General features: G+C 39.4%; 1 protein-coding gene across 2 annotated transcripts in view; it reads right to left on the reverse strand.

The window, feature by feature from the left end:
- Positions 1–298: 298 nt before the first annotated feature.
- The window catches only part of LOC126498434 (solute carrier family 22 member 19-like), a 34,748-nt gene continuing 7,691 nt past the window's right edge, over positions 299–27,355 (reverse strand). The window contains exons 3-10 of one of the 2 annotated variants that reach the window (XM_050137098.1): positions 25,982–26,136; positions 25,714–25,903; positions 22,131–22,254; positions 10,778–10,893; positions 6,018–6,232; positions 4,462–4,570; positions 1,639–1,842; positions 299–422 (exon numbers count right to left, since the gene is read on the reverse strand). In XM_050137098.1, the coding sequence (XP_049993055.1) occupies positions 362–422; positions 1,639–1,842; positions 4,462–4,570; positions 6,018–6,232; positions 10,778–10,893; positions 22,131–22,254; positions 25,714–25,903; positions 25,982–26,136 (1,174 nt within the window). In that variant the 3' untranslated portion in view covers positions 299–361. The remainder of the gene's footprint in view (positions 423–1,638; positions 1,843–4,461; positions 4,571–6,017; positions 6,233–10,777; positions 10,894–22,130; positions 22,255–25,713; positions 25,904–25,981; positions 26,137–27,355) is intronic. The other variant, XM_050137099.1, reaches the window with a different exon arrangement.

Below are 27,355 nucleotides of genomic sequence, written 5' to 3' on the forward strand. Positions count from 1 at the left end.
CTGAGGAATGGATAGGGAGCTGGGGTGGGCAGAAGGACAGGGGAGCAGAAAGAGAGGAGGGAGTGGGAACTGAAAGAGGTATGTAAAATGAGAAAATATTGTTTTTAAAAAATAAATTTAATTTTAAAAATACATAAAAATAAATATATCTCTGAAGGTTTATTTCACTGTGTTATAGTTTCTTTAATTTTGTTATTGGATAATATATGTATCGATTGAAAATGGCAATTTTAAATTTTATACAAATTTTCCACTATATTGCTATTTGCTGAAAATGTTTGCTATATTCAGAGTGATCCTGGATCATCATAAATCTGAGTGATAGTTTTCTTATCTTGCTTCTTGTTCAGATTCCAGTTCCTTAAAACTGTGTCACTTTGATGAAAGCATCTTTGTGCTTTGCTTGTCTGGAGATTCTCCTTCTGTAACATACACAGCGAACATCAAATCATATAACAGTGAAACTGAGAGGAGACAGAAAACTGACATCCCCTGCACTATTTAGAGCAAACTCATCCTTCACCCAACTTCTCCTTAAAACATCCATTATTTCTGACAATTGACTTAAATACACCTTGTGCATAAAAGGTCAACCACCCTGGCAACCTCTCCAGTTTTGGTTGTCAACTTGACATACCTGAGAAGAAAGAACTTTGGATGAGGAATTGACTCATCACCAGATTAGCCTGTGGCATGCCCTTGGAGCATTTTCTTGATTGCTAATTAATATAAGAGGGCCCAGCCCACTGTGGGTGGTACCATCCTTACACAGATAACCTGCACTCTATATGAAAGGCATCTGAGCAAGCCAGAGGAAGCAAACTAGTAAGTAACATTCCTTAGTTAGTTTCTTCTTCAAGCTCCTGTCTTGGCTTCCCTCAGTGATGGACACTAACTTATAGACTAAAATAAATCCTTTTTTCCTTAAACTGCATTTAGTCAGTGTTTTATCACAGTCACAGAGGGGCAAACGAGGACACTTTCTACCTTGCTTATTATGGAATTCGCCAAGGAGGTTTAGTTGGGGGAAAGTAATGGAAACGCACTAACAGATTTGAAATCTTGCCCATTTTTTCACATTCTATGTTCCCTTTATAAACCAGTCCCTTCTTCTCACTGACGAACTTTTTCATTCCTAATGAAACACATAATCTGAATTTCATGGAAAAACAAGAGTTCTCTCTAAAATATGTCATCTGTGGCAGGTCCTTTAGACCGATGTGTAATTTCCTTCAAATGATTTAGTGACCATTGCACACTCAAGCATACAGATACTGTCAGTTTTAGAGAGCTTCCAGCACTTTCTAGATATGAGAAATGAAATGATATTTGTATTTGAGCATGCTTGTGAAATATCATCAAGGATATATGTTTCATACAAGGTCAGAGAGGGCAAAAGACACATACTCTTGTCCTATTTAGATCCGAATCTCCCAAAACAGTCTAGATAGAACTGGTCTTTGCTATCCAGTGACTTTCGAGACACATATGAAACCATTGTATGAATGGATATGCAAAGGGTTCCTATACCAAACACAATTTCCATGTGTAAACAGAAAAAGAATCTACCTAGTTACCAGCCTGCCTGGAACAAGTGATTTGGGAGACAAGGTTGTTTCACAGCAGGGTTCTACTCACTCCTTTTCTATATCTTGGATGGAGTCAGGCAAAGGCTTATTCTTGGTCTCAGGAAGAAGAAGGACAACAAGGCCACTGAGGATGGGAGAGACTCCATAGATGATCCATGGTAGGTAGGCAAAGTATGTCTTGAGGATCATACACAGAGGAGACAGGGCTGACCCAATACTTCCAAAAATTCCAATGATTCCTAAAGCAGTTGCCCTTGAGCACAAAACAGAATGCAGAAATAACTACATGAGGATGCACATCTGAAATCTGTGATTTAGAATCTTACATTGCTTATGAAAATCAGTAGTGTATTTTGGCATAAAAAATGTTGATAACTTTAATCTTGTTTTTCCCATTTCTGTTTCACTTGATAGTGTCAAGATCATAATATTAAAACACCCACTTATCACTTATAAAACCATACACAGAGAAATAAATACCCCGTGTTTTCTCTACTATGCTGATCCTAGACGTTAGCTTTTGTGTATATGTGTGCATGGGGCAGAAGCATAGGGTAAAAGCTAAGAAACTAGAGTGAGGACAATGAGGGGAAAGGAAACTATCTTAAGTGAGAAAGAGGTCAGTGGCACACACGTGACACAGAAGGAGGAGGGCAGTGATGGCAGGGATGGAAGTAACTAGCAGAAGGGGATTTGAGGGACAAAAGGAGCAGAGTAGCCAAAACAGGGTGGATGTGAAAGTGTATAATAAGCCTATTATTCTTCACGCCTGCTTTTTAAAACTGATTTTTTAAAAGTAAAAAGAAAAATTAAAGTAGATATAGTTGCCTTTTCTGGGTTCCAAATACTATTTTAGATTTAATTAGTCATACATTAGTAGATTTAGCAGTAACTAGCAAAAAAAAAAAAAGTGACTTGAGGAAACTTTGGACATACTTTGTTGTTATTGTCACAATCAATTACTTAAGATAACGATCTTGTCAATGAGACTGAATGAACTAGAAAGCCAACAACATGACTCTGTGACACTCACCAAAGTTAATGTCTGATGGAGGAAACTTGCCTCACAAGGCCTGCCAGAAATACAGACTCCAGAATATCTGTTGCTTCTGCCTGTAATTTTCTGTGTGCTAATTACATTCTTTCCATAACCTGTATACATGTGTGTCTCATAAATACATTCCTGATCTACTGTGCATTTTTATCTGTGGATTGTCAAGAAGACAGCTCTTCCTTAGCTGTGTTGTCTAATTGGTATGGATAATGTTAGCCTACACAGACTTCTGATAAATAAAACAAATACAAAGAGATGCTGCCCAGCTCAGGAGTTTTCAGTTTCCATTAAAAGCTGTCCTAGAGCACAGCTTAATAAAACAGCTGCAATTTCCCCAGCAGCCAAGATAACCATATACTATCAACTGATATAAAACTTTAAAGTGGCTTTTAGATCATTCCAGGCGTTTTGCTAATTGGATTTTAAGATAAACTATTATCAAAAGAGTACACTCTTATTTACTAGGACATGTAGACATCTGTATGATTTGCTGAGTCAAGGTAAACAGTGCCAAGTAACCTAACTGCAGTACCAGGACCAATAATTAACTCTCTGCATGGATTCCTAACCTCAGTTTTATGATCTTTGTTCAGATACCACGGGACAGGAGTCTCCGACTGGCCAGGGCTAGCTACAAAATGAAAACTTCATAGCCCCAAAATAGAGTTACAAGTCTGCCTTTCTATGGTCTAGGGACACATACTGGACAGAAAAATATATCTTAAGATTCAAAATGTTTTTAATGTCATTGTGCTTTGGCAAGTGACGAATGGGCTCCTCTGCCCCTTGCTCCTGCAGATTAAGCTGCTGCATTCTCTCTGAAGACCCATTTGTAAACAAACCATTCCCCCTTCCAAGAAAACCTGGCCTTATGACCACTAATCACAAAATGTTTTTAAGATGTATTTTATACTCTAAAGTATAGGTTAAAACACACCGTTTCCTTATGTCTCTTATTAGTTTAGTTCTATAAGCCTACCTCTACAGATATGATAGCAAAAAAAGACTTCTCCCTTTACAGCCATGTTTGCAGCCCACTAGTTAGGGAGTAAACTGAAAGTGCTCTTTTCTTCCCATCTGGATCTATTGCACTATGAGTTGCTGGGATGACTCTGTTTCTTATCATTTACTGAAGAAGCAGATGGATGCCTTCAAGATTTTGTGGGTCTTATATAAGCTAGGTAGAACAAAGAGAGTTAGCAGATTCTGAAACAGAAGCTGGAGTAGAAGCTGGCAGAAATTTGCAAAACTGTGAAAGAATAAGGAATGTAGAGAAATAAGAATGGGAGAAGAGAAGAAAGAGGAGAAGGAGAAAAGAATGTAACTGAGAATTGGAATTAGAATTGAGACCGAGAATTAGAACAGAAAGATTATAGACAATTAGGACAGAAGAATTAGAATAGAGGCAGAAGAATAAAGAGTGAACAATAAAGGGTACATGACTCATCTACTACATGTGGTGAGCAAATTGTTTGCTTGAGCCCTTAGATACTAGTTCCTTTGCTTATTGTAGTGTCTCTTGAACCCTGAGCAAAGACTTTTAAGGTTGGACCTCAAAAGCCTTCAATAAAGCCTGATGACTTTATTTCAATCCCTGAGACCAAAAGTGAATCAGTTCCTAAAAGTTATCTTCTGATCTCTACGGACAGATGGTAGCAAGCACATACCTACATAAACACCTATTGTACACACACATGCACACACAGTCAATTAATTAATTAAATTTAATTAATTCAAGGTAAATTTCAAAAATATTTAAGAGTGGATGAGCTAAGAAAAGTTTGTTGTAACCCTGACAGTGAACCTTGAGTCTTGTACCTGATTGTGGTGGGGAGTAGCTCATTTGCATGCACAAGAGTACTGCCAGCAGCCACAAAAGAAAACGTGCCTCCCAAAGTTGCCAAAACCAAACGTGCGATCTGCATTTCTAGAGAGAAGAACAGCAAGAACCATCATGAAATCGGAGCTCTGGAGATTTGCATTTCCCAGATCTCAAATGGAAAACATCTTTACTGAGAATGTAAAATGGTGTAGAGAAAGTGTTCAGAGGCAGAATTCCCTCAGTACCTAATAATTAAAAAAGGGTGGCTTCCTTACTAGACCTGGAAGGAGGTGGGAGGTCCTTGGACTTCCCACAGGGCAGGGAACCCTGACTGCTCTTCAGGCTGAGGAGAGAGGGGAAGTTGATTGGAGGAGGGGGAGGGAAATGGGAGGCAGTGACGGGGAGGAGACAGAAATCTTTAATAAATAAATAAATAATAATAAAAAACAAAAACAAAAAAAAGGGTGACTTACCTACTACATATATTAGTTTATGGAGAGTTAAAGCCTCCAAGAACTGGATTCATATACCTTAAATCTCTTGATATTTGCTCAAGAAGTAGAAAACTGGGTGAGTTCCAAAGGAGCTCACTTTCATCTTCTCTACCCAGTTTCTCAGCAAGTGCTCATGCAGAATGTAGGAACAACATGGAGAAATGGCTAAGGCCGACACACTCATTCAGAGTCCCGGAAAATTTAAGTCCACAATTGATGTGCAATACTGTAGAATCATGTCATGAAAAGACAGAAGTCCTACAGTAGTATGCAAGCTGGAGATTGGTTTGGTTATTTCAAATATGTGTGTGTGTGTGTGTGTGTATGTATATGTATAAAATAATGTCTCAAGACTCAAGAATAAGGACTGCTGCTAGGAAACATATCAGACTTTGGAAATCACTCAAGGAAAGTTTCAGAAAGTCATTTTCTACTCAGGTCAGTGTCACATAATATTCAAAAAAAGTGAGCAAAAAAAGACAGCATTGCTAAATTTGAGAGTTATAGCACTGTGCAGCCCTTGTTATAAGTCCATTTCATTCAGTAGAGTCAGTTCTAACAGTCTTGATGTTTAGTTCCTTCATACTTTCATGTACTTCAATACAAGTGATGTTTATTTTCTTGATAGAATTTCCAAATGAGGTGGCACTTGTGGTCTCATATTATTAGGCTTGTAAGTTCTAACTGCACAGAGTTCAGAAAATAAATTGTTACTAAGGCTGAAGTAACGAGGCAGAGCTAGACAGATGAGGAAACAGTATACCGTGGTCATTTTCAATCAGGATATAAGGTCCTACATGAACTAACAGAACTTGGAAATGATTGGCACCAGTTTCCACATATAACTTGAGAATAATAAACATTCATCTACTAAAACCAAACATGACTGACTATTGGCTCTTCTCTGGGAATCTTAAAGGAATAGTATGCCCTAAATGCCCAGATTGGTCACAATAAATCCTTAGACTGTATTTTGTTCTGATTTCATAGGTGGGCCTAAAAGTCCTAAGGAAACAGGAGGAGATAATTTCTTTGCTCACCCTGTGTTCTTTCCTCACCTTGAGGCACAAATTCTGTGGCCAAAATGGAAACTCCAAACAGGGATAAGATTAACAGTTGACTTATTCTACGGCCCATGTGATTCAGCAAAACCATTCCAAGTAAATTGGCTGGAATGCTGACTATGCCCAAAAGACACTGCAGTAGGAAGACATTAGTCCTTAGGTGCTGGAGGTTGACCAGCAGGCCAAGCACAGATATCCATGTCAAAAATCTGTAAATAACAAAGAAAGTTGCATCATGACTTTGGAATGTATGTCAAAGCAAAGTTGATGTCAGCTTTAGTTGTTAAAATATAAAGGGACAGCTTTATTAGGTCCCCAAAGTGTCAGTGACGATGGCAGTGGTTCAGCTTCCACCTGAGCTGGGTTTTGCTAGAAAACAGAAACCTAAAGCATTTCTCAGAAGCCCTTAAAGTCTGACTGAATGCTCCTAACTGTAGCTGTTAGCATCTCATCTGTCTGACAGTTCCCATTTTAACCACCTGGCTGTTCCATCTTCTGAGCAGCATCCTTTTCCATGCACCCACATAAAACCCAACAAGCTTCTGCAGCTACTGCTGTCCTCAAGAGTCTGAGGAGGTTTGACACTTTTTTTTTAAATTAAATGGTTCTTTCTATCTACCAAAAACGACTGTGTTTGGTTGTTTCTCATTGTGCTTGCTTACATTTGGTGTCAAAATCCAAAAAAGACTCCTGTACCCATCTTTGGGGAACCAGTCCCTCCTTTAGCCAAACCAAACCCTGCCACTGGGCTCTTCCATGGTACAGACCATTTGCCCGTGTCATGCATCATATTTGACTAGCGTCTCTGTCCTCATTTCTCTTGAATTCCTACCTACTTCTCACAAACTTGAGCAAGTGCCCTTCTCTCAGACAGCTTCAAATTTTCTATCACAATCACTGAAGCCTGTTACATCTTGCTGTACACCAGGCAGTCTCTCAAACCCCCCGCCCCTAGAACCTTTCACTTGGATGGGGACAACCATCTCTCAAAATCTGCAAATTCACTTGAAAACTCCAATTCACTAAGGGACAACCTCTGGATTGAGCTTCCATCCAGACTGACTTAGCCACACCCTACCCCCACTGTTCCCTTCTTCTGCATCCTTATGAACTGTAATCCTTAAATCTTTGTACTTGTTTATATCATTGGTCTCCTTCTAACAGATCTTCTGGTTACAGTTGCCAGTATCTGGACTTGGAAGAAAAGACTTTTCCTAACCATTTTCTATCTACTTTTAGCTCTTGATGGTAGAATTCCTTTTCTGCCATCCCTTTCTCCTCTCTCCATCATCTCATCAACCATAGAATCCTCCCACTCTCGGCGAGATGCCGCCACTCCTCCTGCAATCTTTCTCAAATCTCCTTCCCTCTTCAGACTTCAAATTTCATTAGGCCTTACTACCTTATTTTTACTAAAAACTAGAAAATCTGTCTCCATGGCCAGAAAGATAGTGCATCAAGCTTCCAAATTCACAGATTGTAGCAAGTTCTGCCACCACCGGAGCAAATGACTAAATGCCTTTGTTATTCTCCACTCTAGAAAATCCCTTTAAAAAAAGAAAAAAAGAAAAAGAAAAGAAAATCCCTTCTCTCCAAGCCATTGTCTGTGCTCTCTTTAGTTGCACCTCCCTCTGAACACTGGATTCAGCCTTACAGGGACTCAAATGTCTTTTAGGTTGGATGATATTGAAATATTGTCACATTTGTTCTACCCTACTAATAAGCTGACTTTGAAGTTGAAATTTGCTCTAGACCCAAGCATGTTTGTTTAAAAGTTTCTTCCAATGCCTCTGTTCTGTATCAGGCTGGCCACCTGAGAATGTAACAGAAAAAAGAAAGAGCAAAACAGAACAGCCCAGGAAAAAGACACTACGTGCTTGAGAAAAGCTAAGAGACAAACTATCTCCAATAGAGGTTACAAATGATGAATTATAGTTATGGATGTTTAACTTTCTGAATTTTTCCCCCAACTTTTTTCCCTTGATCTTATTTACTATCTTTGAAACTTTTGCTAAAATTTAAACTGTCTTTATCTCAGGATTTGTAAGTTCATTGGGTGTGGTTCAAAAAAAAATCTGTAACAAAAAAGCTAATTTGAATTTTATAACTTAGTTGATAACTAAAATATCTATACAGCATACCATATATGTAACTTGGATTAAAATTCTTGCTTATATGAAATAAGATTTACTAATAACATATGTTTGATAATTAAGAATTATAATTTCCTTAAGGTTATAAAGATCTACTCAGGTTAACAGGAACTAATTTAAAGATATTTGCCTAACCACTTATAACTTAAAGATATGTGTCTAGCAACTTATGTGTTAGTGTATTAGACTTTAACTATTTGAATAGTTTTTGTTTTGCTTTGTTTCAAAAACAGGGTTTCACTGTGTGGCCCTAGCTGCCCTGTAACTCACTCTGTAGACCAGGCTGGTCTTGAACTCACAGAGATCTGCCTGCCTGTGCCTCCTGAGTACTGGGATTAAAGGTGTGCACCACCACTGCCCAGTTTATTTGGATAAATTGAGTCATACGAGAAACTGTGATATTTTATAGAAGTACATTTTATAAAAGATGTGCCTCATTTTTAAAAGAACCTCATATTCCTGATACTTTTATAGGTACTGGCTGAATTTTTTTTTACTATTTCTTTATGCTCCAGTGATGATTTAAAAATACTTGCCTTTTCAGTGACTAATCTCAATAATCAAGCACCTATGGAATCATAGCAAATGAATAAATGTCTATGTAAGTTATAATAGTTTAAAAAGGTGGTTTAAGGTATGTGAAAATAAGACTTAAAATAATACATATGACACTTGAAAATCCAAAATTTGAAAATCCAATGTTTAATGTATTACTCAATTGAGTTCTGATAAGATATATCAATTTAGTCTTGGTAACAGTTGAAAGCACTGGCAACTAAAGCCTTTTTTCAAGATAATTAAAATGTTTTCTTTTCTAAATATAGAGCTTAAAAGGATTGGGATGAGGGATGGATGAGGGGGAGAGTAATGAAAGAGATGACCTGATAAGGGGGCATTTTGGGGTCAGGTAGGAACCTGATGCAAAAGAAACTCATATGAATCTATAAAGATGAGCCCAGCATAGACTCCTAGCCACAGTGGATAGGTGGCCTGAACTAGCCATCTCCTTTAATCAGACTGGTAACTACCCCAAACCCCATTGGAGAGCCTTTATCCCGTAACTGATGGAAACAGATACAAGCCCTGAGCCAAACCTGGGGAATCCTGTTTGGAGAGGGATGAAGGATTGTATGAGACAAGTGGGTCAAGCTCATCACAAGGGAACCCACAGAAGCAACTGACCTGCTCTTAGGAGCTCACAGACTATGGACCAACAGCTAGGGAGCGTGCATAGGACCAGCCTAGGCACTCTGCACATGTGTGATGGTTGCATGGCTTGATCTACCTGTGGAACTCCTAGCAGTGGGAGTGGGGCCATTCTCAATGCTTCAGCTGGCTTTTGGGAACCTGTTCTGGGTTGCCTTTTCCAGCCTTAATACAAAAAAAAAAAAAAAAAGCTTAGTCCTACTTCAACTTGATAATGCCATGCTTTGTTGGCACCTATGCGAGATCTGCCCCTTTCTGAACAGAGGTGGAAGAGTTGGGGAGGGGGTTAGAGGGGAAGTGGATGGAGGGACTGTGAGGAGGGAGATGGGAAGCTGTGGTCAAGATGTAAAATAAATTTTAAAAAATTTAATTGACTTTTAAAAAGTGCTTCTCCTTGTGCTGGAGACAACTCTGTCCAACCCATGTCTACCCAGTCCCTTTCATGCGGCGATGTGAGGAAAATAGTTCAGAAGAAAGCGTGTCCATGTTTCTGTCCTAGAACCATCTTCTAGGCCCTCAAGCTCTCTCTCCTCTTTGTTCTCTTTTCTGCCAGGAAGATTTTGTCTTATTATAGATGAACATTCATTTTTCTGTTGGTAATTTTTCAGGCTTTATTTTTGCTATGACTCAAAGGCGCACACCTGCTTAAGCTGTTTGCAGACACGTATACACCCTTTTCCCTACAGCAAGGATTCCAGTGCAGATGAAAACAGGCAGTGGTACTGATGCCCTCTTCTCATCAACACTCATGTAAGTTTCAGGGAATCATGACTGGCTCCATCTGCCACAGCTCAAACCTGCTCTAGATCCCTCGTCCATCCGATAAATACTCCTGTCAGCTTAAGCTCTCCTGCCTACCACCTATTCTTTCTCTCCACAGAGAATGGCTGTGCTTGTTAGTTTTTCTGTGCATGCTTATAATTTGTTCTCTGGAATATTTACTGCAAATAAATATAATTTTATACTCATAATAAAATCATTGTATGCTGATAGGTATAGTAGAGTTTGTGGGATACATAATGAGTCCTTCCAAAGTTTTAGAATTTTCATTGTATCTTGAGCTGGCTGAGGGTTATATAACTGTATGTATTCACTGAGATGTTTACATGTATGCACCTTAATTTTGAGATTTTTATCTATTTTGAAATTAAAACAGACAAACCAACATACTTAGGGACCAAGTTTGTACCATGACTAAAGTTCTCAGCATCAGTCTCTAGTGCTAAATTCAATAGGTGGTTGGATGAACACACTCCTCACTGCACAACTAGTCCATGTTCCTGTTCAAAATGCTTTGACTGCCTCCAGCTCCAGAAATCCCTCATCTTTATCTCCAAATAGATCAGTGAGAAATTTACCTTCAAACTAGTTTAATAGGCACTACGTAAAGCCTACCTCACAAAGGACAGGAGACACATTCGCTTGCGTAGGATGGGTGTACGGAACAAGTCCCACAGAGAAGATTTTGTCTGTGAGGCCTCCAGCTCCTCCTTCATAGTGGTTCTCACACCCTTCAACAACAACATGAATGAACTGTTCAGTTGTCACAAAATGATGAACACTGTGGGTATACTGGGCACCTGCGGGGAACTAGATCAATAGTTATTGTTTCTGTCTAGTGACAAATACAAACATCAAAGAAGCAGGGTCAGCTATAAAAGTTGTGAGAAATGTGAACCCAGGACATCTAAAAGAAATTCAAGTGACTTCTGCAGTAACGTATATTAAGCAAGGAAGTATAGATAGATTCAGAACGCTGAAGGTAGGGTGTCCATCAGAGACACAGATCAGGAAGTGAAGACTCATTTAGATTGTGGTCTATGGTGTTTTGACAGAGAAATGTTCCCCATGGGCTTAAGTATTTGAACACTTGATACCCAGTCAGTGGTACTGTTCAGAAGGTGGAAGGGCTTTGAGAACTCACAGCCTCACCCTTCTTCCAGTTGGCACACTCTGATTTTGGGGCTTTGAGAACTCGCAGCCTCACCCTTCTTCCAGTTGGCACACTCTGATTTTTGCTTGCGGTTAAAGATACTGTCTCTCCGCTTCCTGCTCCAGCTCTCTGCTGTCATGCCTCCTCTACCACTATGCATTCTCCTCTGGATCTGTAAGCTCAGGTAAACTTCTATAAGTTTCTTTTGTCATGATATTTTTATAACAACAACAGAAAAGTAACGAGTACAGAAGACACCAGAGCGTAGGTTGTTGCCGTAAGGAATCTGACCATGTTGTTCTTTGGAGGAATGTTAAAGACTTTGGAGCTCTGGACTACAAAAGCTACTACTGCTGTAAACAGAGCTCGTACCAGGCTGTCCTAACAGGAGTCTGGAAGACAGCAGTGCTGAGAATAGTGCAGATGGCTGGAGACCCAACTCACGAGGTTTCGGAGGGGAACAATATTAGCAGCTGAGCTACAGACCTCTGAAATGAAATTTTGACAAAGAATATGGCTGTTTTCTGACCATATCCTGAGAATTTGCATGAGACTAAATCACTGGCTCTCAACAAATGGGTCATGGCCCCTTTGAAATTCAAATGATCTTTTCATTGGGGTCATCTAAGACCATCAAATATTTACATTTGATTCATAACAGTAGCAAAATTACAGTTATGAAATATCAACAAAAATATTCTTATGCTTACCACAACATGAATAACTGTAATAAAAGACTGCAGAATTAGGAAGGTTGAGAACCACTGCTTAAATTAACAAGCAATAGACTAATTTCTTTAGCAAAGAATGTTGCAAAACAGAATATTGAGTCTGCCATGTGGTTTTTATTACTGAAAACTCTTATGCAGGTCTACAGTGAAAAAGAGCAAGTAGAGCAGAAAGAGATGCAAAATGTAAAGTTTGCAGAGAAAAAAAAATAAAAGATCACTAGGATGCTTTGCAACCAAAGCATGTGTTTAAAGAAAGGCTATAATTGTTAAGGAGATTGGAGCCATTGAAGAACCTCTTCTTGCTCTTCTTTGAACATGGGAAATGAGCTGAAGAGCAAGACCCCACCAGCCAAGCTTCCAGCCTGTGAAAGGAGAAGGACTAAGAGAAACAGCACTTGTTTCAACATAAAAAGCTGCTGTAGTCAAAGTATGGCCAGGGTACATCCCAAGCTGGCACAGCCGAATTTGGCAATATCATACACACAGAGCTGGCTTTGGAAACATTTAAAAAGCAAGAGTGAGGGGCTCATAGATTCTTCCTCTGTGGTTTCAGAGAGCCAGTGGGGCCAGCAATGTGTGTCAGTTCTGGAGTCACCGCAGGAAGTTTCTTAGAGAACAGGAGGCCTTCAGAGTCCTTTGCATAAAGCTGTGAATAGAAAGCCTGGGTTTCAGTGGAAACCCCAAGATGTGGCCAGTGCCAGGACTGTGAGACATCTGCCGAGGAGGGCGGAACGCAGGGAGTTAAACAAAACTAAAACTAAAAGACATGTGTGTTGCAGGTGGCAAGTCTAAAATCATAAAGCCAATCTATATCCTTTGAGATTAAATATCTAGACACTGGACGTGGACAGGATTTGGTGTTTGTCCTGCTGGATGCTGGTCTCGCTTTGGTCCAGTGTTTCTTTGCTATGCTCCCATTTCTCCCGTTTGAAATAGGAATGTACATTATGGGTCATTATGTTAGAACTATGTGACTTGATCTGATTTTTTAAATAGGGGGTCATAGAAAAGAGATTTTCTTGAGTTTGTCCTTTAGACTTTCAAATAGTTTTCAAGACTGTGAATGACTAAGGGGACTTTTCAAGTTAGGCTAAATAAATTTTACATTATGATATGGCCATGAACCCATGGAGTTCAGAGAGCAGACTGTGGTGATTTCAACAAGAAATGCCCACGATAGATTGGTATAGCTGAATACGTGGTCCCCAGTTGATGCTATATGGGGATGATATGGAACCTCTAGGAGGTAGATTCTTGCTGGAGGAAGTATATCACTGAGGGTAGGTTTTAGAAGTTTATAACCTCACCCCACTTCCAATTCACTCTCTGCTTCCTGCTGCTATGCGTCTTTGCTGCCGTACCTGCCCCATCATTATGGACTATACCTCTGGAACCATAAATCAAATAAACTATTTTGTCACAGCAACAGAAAGTAACTAGTATACTATTTGTGATATTTTGATTTCATTCTGACAATAAAGTTTACTTTGAGTCAGAGGGCAGAGCTAACCACTAGCTGATCAAAATTAACCATAGAAGTTCTGGAGGACTGAGGATAGATAGGAGACAGGAAGTAGTGAGGCAGGGCTGAGAAAGGATCTCAGGCTTTTTAAATGGAGGAAGAGAAGAGACAGGAGGTAACTAGTGTATTCTCTACCACTTCTCTTATCATTTAGATCCTTACCCCAACACCTGACTCCTGGTTTTTTATTGATAAAGAATAATTAGATAAATGTTTCAATACATTTTACTAGCTTCCTTCTTTTTATCTTGTCCAGAGCACAAGCCCACAGGGTGATGATGCCCTTTTTAAGGTGGTCTTCCTTGTTCATCCTAATCGAGATGATCCTTCAGAGCTGTGCTCAGAAACTAAACTAACATAAACACCCTCACAGGTATGCCTGAAGATTTGTGTCCTAGGTGATTCTAGATCTTGTCAAGTTGACCATACCATTGCTTATAGTTTCCTACCAGAACTACCAGTATGAATATATTACTAAATATTACTAGGCAAACACAGAGATCTGCTTTCCTGCAATTATTGCACTCAGCAGGCATTTGGTCAGTGTTTAGGGTCCAGGCAAGAGCATCCCATTTAAGATTTTCTCAGATGTCCAATGACATAGAATTACAACCTGCCCAAAGCTGCTGATTCATAGCTGCTCAGATAGAAAAGAAGCTTGCCCTGGTTTTACCTCACTTTAAAAAAATCCTAACTCCTTACACTCACCTTCACCTCAGTTTACTGGTGATTTTAGTTCAGGAAACTTTCTGCTTGTGTTTTGCTCTCAAGGACAACAGAAGGGACAATTAACTACAACCCAGAGAAAGACCCACAACCCCCACAATCAGAACAACTGATAACAGCATACCCTGGAACTGATAATTTAGAGGACTGGGTCTTCTCTTTGTTTCTACCACTTAGAGCAATAAGTATAAACTCCAGACGTAGGCCCATAAAAATTGCAGTGTCTGGTGAATGTACTATCAGATCAAGAGCCATTAACTTCCCCCTGACTGTTTACACAGGTTGCCTAGTTACCTGATATCCTCCTCTGTGCATGCTGGGAGAAAAAAAAAGCTGCACGCTGAGTAAAAAATCAATCCATAGAAACACAGGCTGCAACTACACAGAGATGACCAAAAGGTGAATGACCACTCACCAAGTGGGGCACTCCACTTTCTAGGTCCTCTATACCAGGGAAAAAACTCTGCCTATCTCAGCTTCTCTAGCCAGTCAGCAGGTAAGCTTCCTTCAGGTAGGCTTACAAGACCTACTCCATCCCCAAACCTTCCTATTCCCTGAGACCTCAGAGGAACTCTGTAACACAGGCTGCAACTAAACAAAGAGGACCAAGAGAGGGACTCTGAAGCACAAGCTATGATGGCACAGAGTGGACCAAGACAGTAAACAACGAGAGAAGGACAAGAGAGTGGACCAAGAGAACAGGCCAAAGGAAACTTCAGCAGCTCCCTGAGACAAAAACAGCAACAGTACAGAGCAGACCAAGAACATTCCCCAAAGATACAGACAGCAACTGCAAGGATTAGACTAAAGGCAAGACCACTGCTTGCACCAATTAGAGGAAGAGGCTGGAAGGCTCTAATGCAAGAATTCATTCAACAATCTAAAAAGCAACATGGTGACACCAGAACCCAGTGGTCACACAACAGGAAGACTTGATCATCCTAACCCAGAAAAAGAAAACAATTTTGAATAACTTTATGAGGATGATGGGGACCTTTAAAGAGAAAATGAAAAATTCCCTTAAAGAAATAGAGGAAAAGACAAACAAATATTGGAAGAAATCAATAAATTTCTAAAAAAATAAAAATCCAAAAGAAAAAAAAAACAATCAAACAGGTGAAGTAAACAGTTTAAACAGTTCAAGACTTGAAGACTGAAATAGAGACAACAAAGAAAATACAAACCAGAGGAATTTTGGAAATGGAAAACCTTGATAAATGAATAGAAACTATAGAGGCGAGCATAACCGGCAGAATACAAGAGATGGAAGAGAAAATCTCAGGTGTTGGAGATACTATAGAGGAAATAGATTCATTGGTCAAAGAAAACATTAAATCCCAACAAATTCTTAACACAGAACATCTAGCAAATCTGGGACAGCATGAAAAGACAAAACCTAAACCTAAGAATAATAGAGAAAGAAGAAGAAGAAGAAGAAGAAGAAGAAGAAGAAGAAGAAGAAGAAGAAGAAGAAGAAGAAGAAGAAGAAGAAGAAATAATCCAGCTCAAAGTCATAAAAATATATTCAATAAAATCATAAAAGAAAACTTTCCCAACCTAAAGAAGGCATCCCTATGAAGATACAAGAAGCTTAAAGAACATCAAATAGACGGGATCAAAAAAGTCCCCTCAGCTGGGCGATGGTGGCGCACGCCTTTAATCCCAGCACTCGGGAGGCAGAGGCAGGCGGATCACTGTGAGTTCGAGACCAGCCTGGTCTACAGAGCTAGTTCCAGGACAGGCTCCAAAGCCACAGAGAAACCCTGTCTCGAAAAAACAAAAAAAAAAAAAAAAAAAAAAAAAAAGTCCCCTCACCATATAATAATCAAAATGTTAGGGTCCATCCCCAACATAAATTCTCTTATACCAGCAGGGAGGCCTGAGACACAACTCACATGGCTTTATCGGGAGGGAGATTCTCAGTGATTCCCAATGAAATCCTAAGTTCACATCCTGAAAAATTCTCCCAGCATTTGTTCTCCAAACAGCTTTTAAACAAAACAAAAACTGAGGGGGAAATTCATTAGCATTCTGTTTCCTAGGTAGCCAGGTGAATGTCTAAGGTCACCTCCACACCTGTCTATGCCTGCTCTGTCACATCTTCCGATCTTCCTGCTCTGTATGCCAGCTCTGTCATGTAGGCTGAATTAACATCTCTATCCCAGGCATCCTCCAATTACAAAGAAGGAGCAGAACAACATTAGCATATACTGTCCCTTTGTTAGGGATAGCGACAGTTTGTCTGGAAAGGCTAGGTGACCCCCTTCTGGGTGGGCAGGTGCAAACTATGGACTGAGAGTCTGGCCACCATACAATGTAGACATATGGGCCTGTAAAATATATGGCCCTACATCAAAATACAAAACATACAGATTAAAGAAAGAATATTAAGAGCTGCAAAGGAAAAGGGACAAGTATCATATAAAGGCAGACCTATCATAATTACACCCAATTTCTCAGTGGAAACCAGGAAAGCCAGAAAGTTCTGGACAGATGTACTGCAAACACTAAGAGACCATGGATGCAAGCCCAGACTACTATACCCAGCCAAGCTTGCATTCACTATTGATGGAGAAAACAAGATATTCCATGACAAAACCAAATTTAAATAATACCTCTCCACAAATCCAGCCCTACAGAAAGTACTAGAAGAAAAACTTCAGCCCAAGGAAGCTAACAGAATCCACAAAAACACAGGCAACAGATAACCTCACACCACCAAAACCCAAAGAAGGGAAACACACAAACACTAACACCAAAAACCAACAGGGATTAACAATCACTGTTCATTAAAATCTCTTAATATCAATGGACTCAATTCACCTATAAAAAGACACGGGCTAAGAAATAGATATGAAACAACATCTTCTACTGTTGATGTTGATGTATAAGATGTATAAGAAACATACATCAACTTCAAAGACAGACATTGTATCAGAGTAAAGGGTTGGTAAAAGATTTTCCAATCAAATGGACCTAAGAAACAAGCAGGTTTCTTAGGCTCCTAATATCTAACAAAATAGACTTCAAACTGCAGTCAATCAGAGATAGAGAAGGACACTTTATACTTATAACAGGAACAATCCATCAAGATAAACTCTCAATACTGAGCATCTATGTCCCAAATACAAGAGCATCCACAAATGTAAAAGAAACATTACTAAAGCTTAAATTGTACATCAAATCCCACACACTAATAGTAGGAGACTTCAACACCCCACTTTCCACAATGGACAGGTCAACCAGACAGAAACTTAACACAGAAATAAGAGAACTAAAAGATGCCATGACTCAAATGGAATTAACAAACATCTATAGAACACTCCACTCAAACACAAAAGAATATATCTTCTTCTCAGCACATCATGGAATCTTCTCTAAAATTGACCACATCCTCAGTTACAAAGTAAACCTCAACAGATATAAAAAAAATTGGAATAACCCCCTGTATCTTATCAGAACACCAACTGAAGAAACACAAACTGAAGAAAATACCATAAAATGGAAAGATCTCCCATGCTCTTGAATAGGTAGGATCAACATAATAAAAATGGCAATCCTATCAAAAGCAATCTATACACTGAATGCAACCCTCATCAAAAATTCCAACATAATTCTTCACAGACCTTGAAAGAAAAATACTCAACTTCATGTGGAAAAAAACAAAAATAAAGCCAGGATAGCCAAAACAATCCTGTAGAATAAAGAAACTTCCAAAGGCATCACCATCTCTGACACCAAGCTCTATTAACAACTACAGTAATGAAAACAGCTTGGTATTGGCATAAAAACAGACAGGTTGACCAATGGAATCAAATCGAAGACCTGAAAATTAATCCACACACCTATGAACAGCTGATTTTTGACAAAGAAGCTAAAAACAAATGATGGAAAAAAGAAAGCATATTCAACAAATGATGCTGGCATAACTGGATGTCAACATGTAGAAGAATGAAAATAGATCCATATCTATCCCCATGCACAAAATTCAAGTCCAAATAGATTAAAGACCTCAATATAAATCTGACCACGTTGAACCTGACAGAAGAGAAAGTAGTAAGCAGCCTTTAATGTATGGGCACAGGAGACCACTTCCTAAATATAACCCTTGTAGCACAGACACTGAGAGCAACAATAAATAAGTGGAACCTCCTGAAACTGAGGAAGTTCTGTAAAGTAAAGGACACTGTCAAAAGGACAAAAAGGCAGCCTACTGAATGGGAAAAGATCTTTACCAACCCCACATCAGACAAAAGACTGTTCTCCAAAATATAAGGGCTGGAGAGATGGCTCAGTGGTTAAGAGCATTGCCTGCTCTTCCAAAGGTCCTGAGTTCAATTCCCGGCAACCACATGGTGGCTCACAACCATCTGTAATGAGGTCTGGTGCCCTCTTCTGGCCTGCCGACATACACACAGACAGAATATTGTATGCATAATAAATAAATAAATAAATATAAAAAAGAATTCAAGAAATTATACATCAAAATATCAAGTAATACAATAAAAATGGGATACAGATATAAACATAGAATTCTCAACAGAAGAATCACAAATGGCCAAAAGACACTTAAGGAAATGTTCAACATCCTTAGCCATTAGGGAAATGCAAATCAAAATGACTCTGAGATACCATCTTACACCAGTCAGAATGACTAAGATCAAAAACACCAATGAAAGCTTATGCTGGAGAGGATGAGGAGTAAGGGAAACACTCCTCCTTTGCTGGTGGGAATGCAAACTTGTACAATCACTCTGGAAATTAGTGGAATCAATCTACCTCAAGACCCAGTAATACTACTCTTGGGCCTATACCCAAAGGATGCTCAATCATACTACAATGACATTTGTTCCACTATGTTCATAGCAGCATTATTTATAATAGTCAGAACCTAGAAACAACCTAGATTGTCCCTCAACCGAAGAATAGATAAAGAAAATGTGATATATTTACACAATGGAGTAATACTCAGCGGTAAAAAAACAATAACATTCTTGAAATTTTCATGCAAATGGATGGAACTAGAAAAAACCAGCCTGAGTGAGGTAACCCAGACCCAGAAAGATGAACATGGTATGTACTCACTTGTAAGTGGATAGTAGCTATAAAGCAAAGGATATTAAGCCTATTGTCCACAACCCTAGAGAAGCTAAGTAACAAAGGGAACATATATAGATCCCCTTGGGAAGGGGAAATAGATGAGATCTCCTGACAAAATTGGGAGCATGGGGATGAAGAAAGAAAGAAGGGCAGAAGGGGAGGGGAAGGAGAGAAAGGGAAGAGGAGGAGAACTTGAGGGAATGGGATAGTCGAGATGGAGCAAGGACAGAGACAGAAAGCAAGGAAAGAGATATTTTGATTGAGGGAGACATTATGGGGCTAGCAAGAAACCTGGCACTAGAGAAATTCCCAGGGATACACAAGGATGACCCCAGCTAAGAACCTAAGGAATAGTGGAAAGGGTCCCTGAACTGGCCTTGTCCCGTAGTCAGATTGATGACGATCTTAAATGTCACCATAGAACCTTCATCCAGCAACTGATGGAAACAGAGGCAGAGACCCACAGAGGAGCACTGGGCTGAGCTCCTGGAGTCCGATTGAAGAGTGGGAGAAATGAGAATATGAGCAAAGAGGTCAAGACCATGATGGGTACACCCACTGAAACAGTCTACCTGAGCTAATGGGAACTCACCAACTCCACATGGACAGGGAAGGAACCAGCATAGGACCAAACTAGACCCCCTGAATGTGGGTGTCAGTTGTATGACTGGGGCAACTGCGAGGCCACTGGCAGTGGCACCAGGATTTGTGCCTGCTGCTTGTACTGGCATTTTGAGACCCATTCTCTTTGGATGGATATCTTGCTCAGCCTGTATATAGTGGGGAGGGCCTTGGTCCTTCCTTGGAGCAATGTGCCTTGTCCTCTCTGAGGAGTGGATGGGGACAGGGAGGAAGGTGGAAGGAAGGGGAGGAGAAGAGGGAATGGGAACTGCAATTGATTTTGTAAAATGAAAAAAGTTTGTTTTCTTTTTTAAAAAATAAAATCTAAAAAAAATCCATGACCTATTCATAATTTTACTGAAAATAAATCTTTTAGCTCTTTATTTAACCACTAAAAATATAGTGTAGTGCGCTAGTCTTCCCCTACTACTTCAAGACCCAGCAATACCACTCTTGCAAATATAGACAAAGGATGAGGATTCATACCACAAGGACATTTGCTCAGCTATGTTCATAGCAGCATTATTCATAATAGCCAGAACCTGGAAACAACCTAGATGCCCCTCAACTGAAGAATGGATAAAGAAAATGTGGTACATTTACACAATGGAGTACTACTCCGTGGTTAAAAAAAAATATGACATTCTTGAAATTTGCATGCAAATGGGTGGAACTAGGAAAAAATATTCTCAGTGAGGTAACTCAGACCCAGAAAGAAAAACACAGTATATACTCACTCGCAGTAAGTGAATATTAGACATAAAGCAAAGGATAACCAGCCTACAGTTCTCAACCCCCAAGAAGACAGAAAATGAGAAGCCTGAGAGAGACATATATGGGTCCCCTGGGAAGGAGAAGTAGACAACATCTCTTTAGTAATGTGACAGGGTGGGGCGACAAGAGAGGGTGGTAGAGGATTGGGGAGGGGAGTATGAGGAATCGGGAAAATCGAGCTGGCTGAAGGACAGAGAGGGAGAGCAAGGAAAGAGATACCTTGAAAGAAGGAGCCCTTATGGGGTTAGCAAGACCCCAAGCACTAGGGAAATTTCCAGGAATCCACAAGAATGACCCCAGCTAAGAATCTAAGCAATAGTGGAGAGGGTACCTAAAATGCCCTTCCCCTGTAATCAGATTGATGACTACCTTAATTGTCATCACAGAGCCTTCATCCAGTAACTGATGGAAGCAGATGCAGAGATCCACAGCTAAGCACTAAGTTGGACTCCTGGAGTTCAACCGTAGAGAGGGAGGAGTGATATTGCTAGCAAAAAGCCCAAGGTCATGATGGGGAAACCAACAGAAACGGCTGACCCAAGCTAATGGAACTGTCAGCAGGGGAGCCGCATAAGGCCACACGAGGCCCTCTGAATGTGGGTGACAGCTGTGTGACCCGGGCTATTTATGGGGCCACTAGCCATGAAACCAATATTTATCCCTAGTGCATGAACTGTCTCTTTGGAGCCCATTCCCTGTAGAGAATACCTTGCTCAGCCCAGACAGTCCAGGCAACTTTCTATTGTAGACAGTAGAGAGGCTTGTAAGGCATTCTCCTTTTTCAGGACTCATTGGCCATTGCTAGATGAAAGGGGTCACTAAGGCATACTCATCCTCAAGATTGATAGTCAGTTAATGATGTCTGGGAGAGGAAAGATATTTTCTTCAATGGAATAGCCACTAGAAGTCGCTCACTGTCCTGTAAATAACATATCATCCCTGCTTCGATAGCTAACCCTAATTTAACTTCTTGGTTCACACCCACACACACACAAAAAAAAGACATGAAAGTATAAAAGGACTGAGTAAGAAGAGAAATGGGATGAGTGGGGATGAGAGAAGAATAAGAACAATTAGTGATAAATATGAAAAAATATGTAACACACATATATAAAAATGTTATAATGCTCATCCTTATGTATAATTAATATAAGCTAAGAAAAAGTTTTAAAATCCTGTGGATAAGTTTTTACAAATTAAATTCAATAAGCAAAAGTCCCTTTTGAATGAAATATATGTATGCAATATATTTAATAGTGGCATATTGCATCTTGACACCTATACATATATGTATCAGGCTCGTGCTTTCTTTGTGTCATAACAAGCTGCCATTATGCTCACCTCAATGGTTAAGATGTCTCCAGAACTCTTCATTCTATTTATGTGTGCGACTTTTCTAAGTTCCTTTAAGCTTCTTTGAAGTTTGTTGGTCACAATCAGCCACCGAGCTGACTCTGACATCCACCTGCACATGAAGATGTTGAAAGTAAAATTAATTTTCATGTGGTCAGTTTTGTACCACATTTGTCCTTGGATAGTTTTATGATTAGTTTAAGGGTTGTAGAAGTAAATATAATGGTTATATAAAAAATATAATGGTTATAACAGTAAATATAATCCTATGTTATCTGGTACTAGAAAACAATTTACTCATGGAGTACACCTGTACATCCGGACTGCAGAATTGGAGTCATGTTGGTCTCCCTGCCATGACCTGGATGCAAATTTACATGCAGTTCACCGGAATGGAACATAAGGGACACCTATATAGTACTTTCCCAGATTCCCTGTTAGAATGTAGGTAGCATTTATTCATAATATGTTTTCCTAAATTAAGGACCTCTGGAAAAATTGTACACAGTGATTATACCATTTGAAGTGTGTTCATTCCTACACCAAGCACCTGGTGGCATCTAACCACTCATTACAGAGGAATCTGATTCAGTTTCTCATTTATATAATGGGATAATCAGTGCCACGGTGTTGATTGGTGTGTTGTGAAGATTTAAGTTGCATGAATGGGTCTGACAGAAGATTTTCTCCTTTGTCTGATGAACTTCTCTCACTGTATCAAGCCTGTCAGGCCCCTTACAGTCATTTCTAACCAAGTATGCCGTCTCTGCTGATCCAGTAGTGTAGCACTTTTTAAGTAATTTTAAAGGAGGAAAGGGTATGATTTTGCTCTAGGAGCTAAGCCCACATAGCCTCTTGCACTAAGTAGGGGACCCCAGCTTCCCCTGCTCAGGCCCATCCTGGAAGACCAGAAGCTCACTGCACTAATCTGAAGGAGAAAATTACATCTCAGACATACTAAGACTTAATCCTCTCCTGAACATCGTGGCTCTAGTACAAGAAAAAAGGCAATCTGAACAAAAAAAGGAAGAAATAAAGAAACATTCAACCAACCAAGTTCTCCAGCTGCTTCAGTCCCCACTCAACCCAAAACAACATGACTCCTCCAAAAATTGCTAATCCCATAATAATTATCATAATAGAAATGACCAGAAAAAATACCAGACAAATAATTCAACATAATGATTATAACCATATTTAGCACTTCAAATAATATGTGAATATGCTCCAAGAGAACAAAAAAAAAGAGAGAAATAAAATAAGGAGTAACAGAATTCAGTGAAGAGGTAAGATTACTGGGGAAAAAAGAAGCTGAAATGATGCTGAAAATGAAAAACTCATTAATTAATTCAAATAGAAACCTCAGTGGAGCCCAGGCTGGGGAAGGTTGAAGAGAGGAGGGGAAAGGCAGGGAGGGGAGCAGAGAAAATGTAGAGCTCAATAAAAATCAACAATAATAATAAAGATAACAATCTGCCACAGGCTATTACAATTCTAAACATATGTTGAAATAAGGAGCGGCGGGGCTGTGTCCCTAGCACCCCAGCCGCCTGCTAGCTTATGCCCGAAATAACAACACACAAACTGTATTCATTTAAAGACTGCTTGGCCCATTTCTATCTAGCCTCTTCTAGGCTAATTCTCACATATTAATTTAGCCCATTTCTAATAATGTGTGTAAGCACCCCAAGGTGCGCTTACTGGGAAGATTCTAACCTACATCTATCCTGGGTCGGAGCTGCCTGGGAGAGCGGAGCCGGGCCTCTGCTCAGGAGAGCAGAGCTGTCAAGTCTCTCCGGGAGCAGAGCAGAGTCTGAGCTCACTTCCTCTTCCTCCCAGCATCCTATTCTGTTTACTCCTCCCACCTATGTTTTAACCTATCAGGGCCAAGGAGTTTCTTTATTGCTTAACCAATGAAATCAACAGATTGATATATGACACTCCCACATCAAACATATATGTACCAAAAACAGATGTGCTCAATTTTATAGAAAAAACACTATTAAATCTAAAATCCCAAAGTGATAGTGAGTATCCCACTCACACCAGAAGACAGATCAAGGCAAAAAATAAACGAATTGTTTTAAAAGTAAAAGAATAAGAGGCCATCCCAATCACCCACCTGCAGACCTCTCTCATTCTCTCAATGCCCTCCCAATTCTCCATCTCCTCCTTGTCACCATGTCCCAGACCCCAAATCAAGTAGAGAACCCCTACCTGACCAGAGGGCCACCAGAAGTCCAGCCCCCAACTCTAGTGGAGACCTCCCCTCCCCACCCCAGCCCCACTCGACCACAGCCCATACAGGCCAGAGTACCAGAGAGGAAACAGAAACCAAGGAACAACACACCAATCCAAAAGACACAAACCCAGAAATAGGCACCTAGACCTGTAGTCACTCCAAACCCAGATTCCTGGGTATTATCATAAGAACACAATCAACAATAGCCAAGGCAATGTGTCACCACCAGTAAGCCCTGAATATTCTAACACAGCTGAAACACAAGAAAAAGACCTTAAAACCAACTTTATGAAGATGATAAAGGTCATTTTAAAGAGAAGTGAATAAATCCCTTAAGGAAATCAAGATAAAGACAATTAAAAACTTGGAGGAAGTTAGTAAACCACAAGGAAAAAAACAAACAGTTAAAAAAAACTGTTCAAGACCTGAAAATGAAAATATAAACATTAAGAAAACACAAACTGAGGAATTCTAGAAATAAAAAAACCTAGGTAAGCAAACAAGAGCTACAGACACAAGCATCACCGGCAGAATACCAAAGATAGACAAAAGAATCTCTTAATTTTTATTTTTAGGAAAGAAAATACATTAAAATTGTACTTAATTTCACTAAGATAATTGTTGCTAATGAGCTAAGTTTTTATTTTGTGTTTAATATATTAGTGCACTCTGTTTAAAATAGAAGCATCTTATAAATGGTAAGTGCTAATATGTATGCAGTGAAATATTTTTGCAAAAACTCTCTTATAACCTGAGTAAATAAGGCTTGGTAGCAAAGACACACAGAAAGATCAAGAACATTCTAGTAAGAATGCATTGCTACTCTCTCTTTTTTTATGGTAGTTTTTTTCCTAATAAATAAAATTAACCTATGTATGATAAATTTAAATATCAAATAGTAGACATTTTTATTAAGTATACCATATCTTAGAGTGATTAGATGTATATGTGTATTGAGTATACTTCCTCAGAAATTACTTGTTATTTATCCATAGTATGAATATGAGGTGATATATTTTATCCAGCTATTAATAAAAAGTCAAAAGCCACAATTAGAATCTTCATATAAATAATGAGTCCTCCTAAGTATAACTATATCTCTTGTCATACATGTATATAATTTTATAAAAATACTTATGACCTTGAATTAAAGTTTAATTGAGTCTTCTTGGTTCATCTGAGAGTCCTGCTTGTCCTCATGGCACACAATACAAAGAGGAGCACATACTGTCGGGTACAGACCAAGGGCAAATGCATTTCTTTTGTCCTGAGTCCATGTGCACCGTCATGCCAGGATTCCATAAGACAGAAGAGAAAAGGAATTCTTACCGTGTGGGCACAAGTAAGAAAAATATTGGTAGAGACATCATCAGTTGGAGGTGGTACCAGTTTTGAACAGTAAAAGCCAGGCCTGCTAATGTCATCTGTCCAATCCCTGCAGAACATATTAACAGTGTTGTTGCCAAGGCTTGGAATTCAGGTTTTGTCCATTCAATCACTGAAAGAAAAGAAAATGAATCTTGACTTCCAATAAGCTGGGAAGGACATCCAGGTCAAAACCAAAGCTTGGAAACTGTCCACAAAAGCTTTGACTTACTGAGCAAGCCACAATTTGTCGTAAAACCTGAGGAAGAAATTCCTGCCAGGAAACGTAGTGAGCAGTAGATGAGGAAGGTGGGAGCAAACGCTGCGCAGGCTTCAGAGACGGCCATTTGCAGTAAAGCACATATGAAGACTAACCTCCTCCCAAACCTGAGGGAAAGGAAGGATTAGATTATGGGAACAATGCTGTTGGCATACAAATTGAATACCCTTTAAAATGATAAATAATTCTTAAAAATAACCAAGAGTGTGTATCCTGCAAAGCTGCTTTCTGTGTTTGTGAACAGCATGAACCAAAGCTTCTTCTCCAATATGCTACCAGTATTTTTCCTACTATTTCAAGTCATAAGACAGTGTAGAACATTGGGGTTTTAACATAATATAAATACCTATTACTAAATTATTCATTTAGCATGTATCAGTAACTTGTTCCACTACTATGACAAAATACTTGGTAAAAACCCACTCCACGGAAAAGGGGTTTGGGTTTGGCTCAGAGTTCCGCATAGCACACATTTGGCAAAGAAGGCAGGGTATGGCGGTTCCATGGTGGCAGGAGAATGGAAGAGTTCCTCACATGGTGACTGATCGAGGCAGCAGCATTCAGACTTGACCCTGAAGGTTAGGTATCTCTATCAGGATCTACTGGGGACAAATTAACTCTACCAGTCAGCCCCCACAACCAAAGGTCCCACAATTTCCCAAAACACTTCCATCATTTAGGGGGTAAAAAAATTCTGTGGGTGATACTTCACATTCAGACCAGACAAGTATAGATTACACATAGTATTCCATATTTGCCATCAAAATCAGCACTTTGGAATTCAGGACTCCTGTGCTGGGCATCTGTGAATATTTGATGGTAGACTGTCCTCTCTGCTGAGTTTGGATTTAATGACCTGGAACAACATTGCACTTTCTTGTGCAGATTATTTAAAAGTCACAACGCAGGCATAAGAATTAGAACAAAGGTCTAAAGAAATAATTAAGCCAGATGAAGAACAAATAAACACAAAACAGAAAGATTCAAAAAGTCAAAATTCAGAGTTGCATTGTCAACTAGAAGAGGAATCCTCTCCGACCAGTTGAACAAAAGCATGTGTACTGATTTCACACGAGTGTGGTAACTGCTGAACCACTCTGTTATAGCTGCTCTTCTCAACGGCATATTTACATTGTGATGTTAGTTATACATTCTATTATAAACATATTCATACAACATATTCCTAATTCTTAAGTTTGTACTTCACTTTAGAGCAAGGAATGAATAAAAAAGTGTGTTAGATAAAATGATAAAATGACAGTTTTGGTAAAACTTGGTCAGTCAAACAATACATAGGTATATCATGTAAATCATATGTATTCTCAT

This window comes from Alexandromys fortis, unplaced genomic scaffold, assembly GCF_014885135.2.
Source record: "Alexandromys fortis isolate MF-2015 unplaced genomic scaffold, M_Fortis_MF-2015_v1.1 scaffold_3, whole genome shotgun sequence".
In the NCBI taxonomy this organism is placed as follows: domain Eukaryota; kingdom Metazoa; phylum Chordata; class Mammalia; order Rodentia; family Cricetidae; genus Alexandromys; species Alexandromys fortis.